The sequence below is a fragment of the Amia ocellicauda genome, chromosome 21 (assembly GCF_036373705.1).
Source record: "Amia ocellicauda isolate fAmiCal2 chromosome 21, fAmiCal2.hap1, whole genome shotgun sequence".
NCBI classification, from domain to species: domain Eukaryota; kingdom Metazoa; phylum Chordata; class Actinopteri; order Amiiformes; family Amiidae; genus Amia; species Amia ocellicauda.
The window spans coordinates 13884786-13893719 of record NC_089870.1 but is presented as its reverse complement, the minus strand read 5'-3'; the positions used below and the strand labels follow the sequence as shown (position 1 = coordinate 13893719).

Genomic DNA, 8934 nt, shown 5'->3' with positions numbered 1-8934 from the left:
AATTGCTCCCCAGATGCGTTTCACTTCTAAATGTATGAAACAACTCGACCAACAATTTGGATTAAAGGGAATCATTGATTTGTCTTGTGTTTGAATAAGATATAAATATATTTGCATTAAGCCTACTGATGTATCGGAATGATGCGTCATTTGCATTAGCGGGACTTTTATTTTCCTTGATTTTTCTTGTACGGATCGGTGTTCTAGTGTTCATTTTAGTTTTGTTTTCATTGATGGGGATGGAGGTGTCAAGATGCATGCTTAAAAATGGACACTAGTGAGGTGAAAATAATGACAGGTGGACTGCATTTAAAAAGCAATCGATGTTTTAGTATTATTTTTGGGGGCTGAGCTTAATAATCAGCTCTATCAACTTCGTACCTGCTATAGCCCGATTAGCTTCCCTGCCAAAATGGCGATTGCTTTGATCCAGTCGCTAAGGTTGCTGGGAATTTTGCTTTGTAGCGCTACGTCACGGATACTATGAATCGCACAGCGGCACAGTGGCATGGCGACTGTCACCAGAAAGCAAATAAATTAGGCCTACTGTAAACGGAGCCTAGGATTTAGCCTACAAGTAAGGTCATTTCTCAGTTTCTTAGGGCACGGATTTTAACAGCCTGACATGGATGAAAGTGGAAACAGTAGGTCGGCATTGGGAAGCAGAGTGTAAGTATACATTTTGTTACCTTTATTTATTTATGTTTTTTTTTATATAGCAAAGGTTATATCAATCAAGTCTTGTGTTGACTGAAATAAGGAACTAAGGAGTAGCCATGCTTCGCTTAACTTTTAATAGTTGAATGTTAGTCAAATATCAGATGCAAATATTGAACAAATAATCACCCAACAATTTGCTATTGAATATTTAAAAATGGTGATTTTTATATAATGATCTTCTATTCGAACCTATAGTGTTATGACCTGAAATTCAGTTTCTTTAAGCAATACAACCCTAATACAATGAGATGTGAGATGGAAATGCAGATTTATCATAAAAAATATAGATTTTGATGGAAAATACAGAATGTGTTGAAATCTCGTAGGGGTTAAAGCACCATAATGTTTAGTTTTCAAGTTGCCAAAAATACCTAATTATAACTGTCATATCACTGTGTGTCTCTACAGAAGAAAGGATATCAAGTTCTATGATTTCATTAAGCATGTTTCTCAGAAAGACTTCATTCGTCATGTTATCATGGTGACAATTCTACTGAACGCCCTGTTCATGGCATTGGAGGCAGACTATGATCTGAATTTCAAAAACTATGTCCTTTTTCAGGTGAGTAAGATTATTTTTACATACATTTAGCATCATGAGAGTGCAATGAGTTGAAATGTTTGAATATAATAAATGGCCCTACTTATTTATTTATAAATTAATTAACTTTATTCCCATTTTAATAGTCTCCTTACTGACATACTTTCACAAGCATTTTGGTGCAGAATAGCTTTTCCTACGATAGTTATTTTTAATTATAATGCCACATTAGTTGTACATAGAGCAACAGAAAAATACATGTATTTCAGTTTAACACCTGGCATGGAATACAAATAAATGAAAATTATGATAATGAACAATCTTAGACATGCTTTTATTTGTTATTGTATTACACCTTAGGGACATTTCCAGGGTCCACTTACAAATATGATGTAACCTTAGTGCACACTTTACAAAGCTATATCTTGTATGCACAGGTCATAGATGAGTTCTTTCTGGCCATTTACACAATGGAGTTCCTGATAAAGGTTTATGTGGAGCCGAAGGGATACTGGAAAAGTAGCTACAACATTTTTGACACCTTTATTCTGATTTTGTCCTACATCCCTCTGATCATGAGTGGGAGTGGGAGTGGGAGTGGGGTGCGCGCTATCAGATCACTGACCATGCTCCGCACCATTCGCTTATTAAGAGTGTTGAGGACGATCTCCTACATCCGGGCATTTCAGGTACATTCTGCACTGAGTTTGTCTTTTGTTTTGTGTTTGCTGTCTTTGCAAGCCACACATGTAGAAATACATATCAAAATAAGTAGATTCAATAAACAAAAAGAGGATGATTGCTGCTGAAGTTCCCTTGAGTACATATCACTTTTATGCAGATCTGAAACAGTCTTTCCACTTATGAGTAGCATGCAGTTTTTTAATGATGTCCTTTGTGATAGCAGGTCCTGATCTTAGCGTTGTTCAAGGCCCTGACGCACGCGGTCTATTCCGCAATCCTGCTCTTCATCCTCGTGTTGCTTTTTGCCATAATCGGACATGACTTCTTCGGAGATACTCCCACTGGTGACCCACAGACCTGGGGTGACCTGGGCAATGCACTTTGTGTTGTCTTCAGTCTTGTAACTGTAAGTGTTCATTCACATTTTCTGTTAAATTTGCTTCAATAGTGCCAAAGTACTAGTGCACTCTCTAAAAGAATGCACCAATTGTGTGAGGGTATCTTTACCATGCACATTAGAGCGGAAGGTATATAATGTTTACTTTTGGTTTTATGATTAATTGTTAGATGTTACGTTTTAAACTTGGTTAGTAATGCATTGAATTAGTTGGACCAAAGTGATTCTACTGTCCTGTAGTTGCATAGATAGAATGGATAGAATTGGGCCTAAAAAAAATTATTACATCAATTTGTAAAATAGTCAGCTGCTTGTCATAAACAGTTTTAGAAAAACAACCAAGGAAACAATCTTAGAGGGAAAGTGCTTTTTATTGTTTGTATAAAGAAAAAGCATGTTTGTAATTCCTTTGCCAATTAATTCAAATAGAAAGAAAACTGCTGATTGAGGGTTGAGATCAGCTACGTAATTGTTTTGCTCTCTTCAGGTTGATGGCTGGACAGATGTACAGGGCCGGTTGGATGACTTGGGCTTCACTTTCAGTTGGTTGTATACCATTGCCTTTATTCTACTGGGATATGTAATATTCTATAGTATGTTCGTTGGAGCAGCCATGATAGCATTTCAGGTACATTTTTTATGTTCTTATTGTATTTACACTTTATTTTTGGGGAAGGAGGCTCCATTTGTACAATTTCAGGTTGCCTTTAAGCCAAGCTGAGTGACTTGCACCCATGGATGACAAAATAAATGATCAGACACCAACCAGGGAGCCAGGTGTGGCCCTTCACATAACTGAATCCAGCTGCTGACCTTTAATACCAGGCAGCTAGTATTTGTGTTTTTATAATCGAATGTTTTTGAATCCCTGTTTTACATTTCACTGCCACACCTCAACCCTTCATGGGTGCTTTTTGCGATGATTCGCCTCCAAGATGGAAACTGTCTACTCTGCAAATGGAAGTCTCAGAATTAAATGGCACACATGTCTAAAGGAAGGGGGTATGCTTGACTACCACTTGTGTACCCTCACTGTGTGATCCTAGCAGAGGTTTCTGTTGTGGGATTGGTGCTGATTATTCCTCTTCCTGACCTGTGAAACTTCAGGGATTTTGCTTTTGGATCTCCAAGCCAAATAGAACTTAGCGGTGAACTAGTGACATAAAAAGCTGTTAAGGACAACATAAAATATTTTATTTCTGATCCATAAGCATTGTATGGGTCTCTCCCAAACATTCTGTTTAGTTATAAAGATTTTTTTTTTAGCTTATTGTTCTTTTTCCAAACTGATTAGACAGGTGTGGAAGCTTTTGTGCCTGAGCTATTCATTGACAAAACTGCTATGTGTTATGTGTAGTCATGTACTCAAGTCCTTCTGTGGTTTGAAGGTCTTTGTAAGGGGCTGAAAACCAATGGGAGAGTTTGGCTGCAGCTTGTACAGTATATAATGATATATATGCTCCTGTGTACTCTACTTGTCCAGTTATATAATTATGTTGCTTTTTCATACCACTACTATCACCATTATTATTACTGTTTTCTTATGCTACATTATCAAAGCTAAAAAACTGGTATCATGTCCTTCAGATACATGTATGGTATTATGCTTCATTATAACTGGAGTTCTTTACAATTTCAGACTGTTGGTTAAGCATCTGTTGTGTTGTTTGGTTTATGCTGTCTTTTAATTCATCTTGGTAATTTAAGTACCCCTTTAAAAGGACTTCAGAGGCAATTCAAGATTAAATGTTTCAATACATAGGATGCAACCAAAATCTTTGAAGAGGACATGCAGAATGAACGAGAAGCCTCCTTGGCAAAAAAGAAGGAGACACTCTTAAAAAGGCAACAAGAGGAACTTGGAGAGTTTATTCAAAGCCAAGTGAGTCTTTATTAATAACCTAGTAAAGAAAACTTAAAGGAAAGTATGCATCTAACATTTTTATTCCAGTACAAAACTGAAAGTTTTTTGCATTATTTGTAACTTCACCTACAGTACAGTCAATTGTACTGTTGCCCTGCAGCAAAAAGCTTTCCGAATCATCCAGGTGTTTCAATCCCCTAAGAATCTGTCCTAAGAATTTAAATATACTAATGTATACATACATACATACATGTTAGAAAGAGACAGGATTATGCAATCACAATCTGTACTCCTCAAGACAGAGTTAATGTATAAGAGTTAATTCTAAAACATTAAAGTGGAAAGTGTGCATTATAATTGGAAAGACTTTAACTTGTGTCAAGTATTGTAATAACTGTGGAAAATGGCAATTTTTTCTAATTTAGGTTCTGCTAGTTTGAATTTTTACGTCTTGTATATTTCAATTATATATATATAATTATTATTATTATTATTTTTTTATTTTAATCTCCAGGAGACCCATGATCGCCAAGATTTCAATGAACGGGTGGAGAAGTTCAGAATATCTTTGACAGACAGTGATGACATTGTAATGGAAGATGTCTATTCAAACTTGACATTCATAAATACCTACTTAACATCTTTAGATAACCAGGATGAATCAATAAATAGGTGAGAACCCTTTTACATGTATTTTGTAGACATTATAGTGTAGCTCACATTTCACAGGTAGTCACATGTTTCACTTCATATAATTTATCTAAGTAGTTTTTTTGTTTTTGTTTTCAGTTGCACAATATTAAAATCCTGCATAAAAAAGTTTTAGCTAAAGAAATTGCATTAGAAAAGGTGGTAGCCTACACACTTTCAGCATACTACGTCATCTTCATAATTAACCCCATATGTGTAATTTTTACAACTTCTGCAAATACTTACTACATTCATGAAACAATGGGGGATTCAGTTTATTTGATAAAGAAACACTATATTTTGAACCCACTAGTGTAATAACTGATGATATCTGAAGCCTAAAATATACTACTTGTAGATTTCAAACAAACAGCTGTTTATTTTTTGCTAAACTGATAAAGTTTAAGAATGTATTATTATGTTAGCTGAATAGTACTAGCTTCAATACTAACTGGTATTTCGGAATTAAATTTCAAGCTATATTTTTATCAAACTAGATTAAATATAATATAAAATACAGACACACAACTTCCAGTAATTGTTTTTTGTATATTTTTCAGAATGTCAGACTTTTATGACGAAACAATCAGGTCATTAAGTGAGATTTTGGAACGAAGGGACTTGGTTGAAGCAGAGGCAGAATAGAAATTGAAGGTCCCAGTGAATAAACTAAGTTCTGGAAATCTTTAAAAAAAGTAATGGTTCTTCTGACAGAATCAAATACAAGATGTACTGGCAACCTTACAATGAGTCTTTGTTTATCGGCATGGTTTTACCTTAGATTGTGGCATAGCAAGAAACATACGCAGGGGGTGGGGGCAACAGGGATTAGTTTCAGGTTGTATGTCATGCAACCACCAATTAAAATAGTTTTAATGGACTTGCAAAATTGAGTCCATTGTAATGTATTGCATAACAAAATGTAATCTGGTATGGCAGGTATTACACTGGTGAACTGAAGAGTCTTTTAGATTAGATTTCTAATGAAGCAGGCAGTGCACTTTTATTTAAGTTATTTAAGCTTCCATTAGGACCTATATACTTTTGTATCCAATGTTTGTTTGAATTACTTAATTAAGTGAGTTTTTTATTTTATTTTAAATGTGGGCATTGTAATGAATACAGCCATTTGCTCTTATTACATAAATAAAACATAGACTGACAATAAGATTTATTATACTTTAGACTTTGCCTTATAAGCATGTTTTCAAGTCTCTACTAATGTATAGAATGCCTTCATCAGCAAAGCAATCTGAAACCACACATTAATATATGCCTCTCTATTGTTTCTATGATTAGGAATTCTGCAGCAGTAATCAGAAAGATCAGAAAAAATGTGTTTCATGTAATTAATTGAACAATTACAATGTCATGCCTGGGGATAACAACAGACAGGAAAAGGGGATCGAAGCGCAGGTAAACAGCCAGGAATCCGGTGCGTGGTACAAAAGGACTAGACAAGAGGCATAGTAATGTCACAGTCAGGAGGTCAGGTGATTGAGCAAACAAGACTAGCCGGGAAATCTGTAAAGCGTAAACAGAGGAGAAAGCACGGGTCTCTATGGAAATCATTCGGGTGGTCTCTGGAAATGCAAGAGGAGAGAGGGATCGAGGATGTCAGAGGCTGGTACCCAAGATTGCTCATCTGGTTCATACCCCTCCCAATTCTCGGGATGCTGAATTCGTCCCACGAACTCATCGAGACCTGAGGAGAAACCTGACCACATATGCAGGACCATCATCCAGTTCAATGAGAGGAGGAGGAGGAGGTGTAGTGGCGGGGTCGGCGATGGGAGTGAAGTGATCAGCTGTAACCAGTTTGAGAAGGGAGACGTGAAAGGAAGGTGAGATTCGAAAATGGGAAGGTAGTTGTAATCTGTATGTCATGGGATTAATCTGGTGTAGAATTTTAAAAGGTCCAATAAAACGAGGACTTAATTTCCGTGAAGGAAGCCAAAGGCGTACGTCCTGCATTGATAACCAATCCTCCTGGCCAGGTTGGTACTGGGGTGCTGGTCTCCTTCTACGGAGCTGCAGGTGGATAGCGCGCTGTAGGCGGATATGGGCTGCCTGCCTCACTCACTCTCTAATGGGGGGTGTCCACCGGTGGTACAGGATAACACTTCAGGAGCTGATCCAAGGTCAACTCGATTTGACAGAGCATTCGTTCATGTTCCCTGAACTTAGTGCCATGAGCAGCCAGGGCGACTTGAACAGCGAAACAGTGAACAGTGAATTTGTTAACTAAGTACGATGCTTGAGATCTCCATTGTAACTTAGAAACCACCATCACAAAGAAAAACAAAATAAGAACACAAACAAAAACCTTTTCATTGTAATTCTGTTTTATTAAATATGACTAGACTCATGGCCACTGACAACCACACTGCATTACCTTAAATTCACACAGGTCTATGATAAAAGATGCTGAGTGTTTCAAACATGGAAGTGGGGAAAAAATCTTAAATAACTATATATTGTATTTCATTATCAATTAATGTTAGAATATCAGTCAAAATTTTGTTTAAAATGAATAAGGTAGGCAGGAAAACAATCTGACCAATTTTAGTGAAAAAACAACCTCTAAATACACCTAAAAAGTGCAACTTTTTATTAATTAAATTTAATTTCATTTAATTATTAATTAAACAAAAATGGTAAGGATTTCAATATTGAAACTTTCATATGTATTTCTCCAGAGGATTGGTAACATTATATTAAAATATGGATCAATGTATTTCTAAGAATGAGGCAACTACTGACAACAGTAAAAAGAAAAAAGTTACCCAACATGAAATAATCGATCTATCATGATACTGACAACAGTAAAAAGAAAAAAGATACCCAACATCAGTAGGTAATCTATAAAAGATCTCCCTTTCACATATCCTTTCCCTTGCCCCACCTGTTGTGACAACCCAGTGCATAACAACGTTCTAGCCTTCGAAATAACATGATTAGCTTGCCTGCCAAAATGGCAACTGTTTTGTTGCTAAGGCTGCTGGGATTGTGATGTCATCTGTAGGATCTCTATAGAGAAGTGAGAGTATAGCCACTCTCTACTGATGTTTTTTTCCTGGAGCAGTATTAACATTCTGGGGTCTGTTCTTCGTATGTGGATAAGTAGGTTAGCTGTCTAAGTTTCAGGATAACTTATCATAAACTCCGAAGCGAGCTTAAAGTTCAGCCAGCTTTGTTAACAGTGTAACATGTCCAGTATCTTAAACCTGCTCCCTGGCAGGTTAACTTTACATTTAGCAAAGTTAGCTGACTAAGTGTCTGAATATATTTAATCCTGCCCAATGAAATGACAGCGGACACACCCCCAACGATGGTGGAAGCGAAGTGATCTTAATAAGGCAACCTTTTGGCGATAATGAATTAATAGAGATTAAAGATTCTTTAAATCATAAAGATGATTATTTATTTAAATGTTACAGGTTCGGTCAGCAAGGAATGATTTATCTAGATTATTAATTAGGACTGCACATCAGTAATGCCGCCCGCCGCAGTCATGCATTGACACAGACCCTCTGTGTGGCTGCACTACTAGGCAGTAGTGCGCTCCTCTACACTGTAGGCGACATGGACAATTTGAGCAAATCTGCAGTGTGCAATGATGTGTGGAAATTTTAATGTTTTATTCTTTGTAAGTACTGTGTAGATAATACACTAGTTTTGGTAATTTTAGTTATAACATTTATTCAGCCCCCACCCCCCCCCCATGCTTTATTCCCATCCCATTTTTGTTGTTGTTGTGTTGTTGTGAAATTAGATTGCCCAAAATAAAAAGTTCTACACTCTGGAAATTAGGCCAGTAGAGAAATGGTTTTGGTTAGTGTATAGTGGAGGACTATACCATGTTACCCTATGGATAATGACACAGGCTTAGATAACAGACTTCAACACCTCTTTTCATGTATTACATCAGGATCTTTCAATTCTGGAAAAAATATTTTTATTAAAATGCTTTTAGAAAATTCAGCAACAGCTATAACACAACCTCTCGATAACATAGTTTGGTGTAACTCACGCAGC

The 8934-nt window shown here is 36.5% G+C and overlaps 1 protein-coding gene across 2 annotated transcripts; it reads left to right on the top strand.

The window, feature by feature from the left end:
- Window positions 1-459: 459 nt before the first annotated feature.
- LOC136717192 (cation channel sperm-associated protein 3) lies at window positions 460-6064 on the top strand. Of its 2 annotated transcripts, XM_066694681.1 has the most exons (8): window positions 467-669; window positions 1129-1282; window positions 1699-1950; window positions 2169-2351; window positions 2830-2970; window positions 4105-4224; window positions 4721-4878; window positions 5457-6064. In XM_066694681.1, the coding sequence occupies exons 1-8, from the start codon at window positions 626-628 to the stop codon at window positions 5539-5541; spliced, it is 1137 nt and encodes a 378-aa protein (XP_066550778.1). In that variant the 5' UTR covers window positions 467-625; the 3' UTR covers window positions 5542-6064. The 2 variants fall into 2 exon arrangements, with proteins under 2 accessions (XP_066550779.1, XP_066550778.1); XM_066694682.1 differs by lacking the exon at window positions 1699-1950 and having other exon boundaries at window positions 460-669.
- The last annotated feature ends 2870 nt before the right edge of the window (window positions 6065-8934 follow it).

What these genes read in the sequence shown, in the direction of transcription:
- LOC136717192 (XM_066694681.1), top strand. Translation starts at nt 626, where the DNA reads ATGGATGAAAGTGGAAACAGTAGGTCGGCATTGGGAAGCAGAGT. An exon ending in TCGGCATTGGGAAGCAGAGT is followed by an intron (nt 670 to 1,128) that starts GTAAGTATACAT and finishes GTGTCTCTACAG; the next exon opens with AAGAAAGGATATCAAGTTCT. An exon ending in CCTACATCCGGGCATTTCAG is followed by an intron (nt 1,951 to 2,168) that starts GTACATTCTGCA and finishes TTGTGATAGCAG; the next exon opens with GTCCTGATCTTAGCGTTGTT.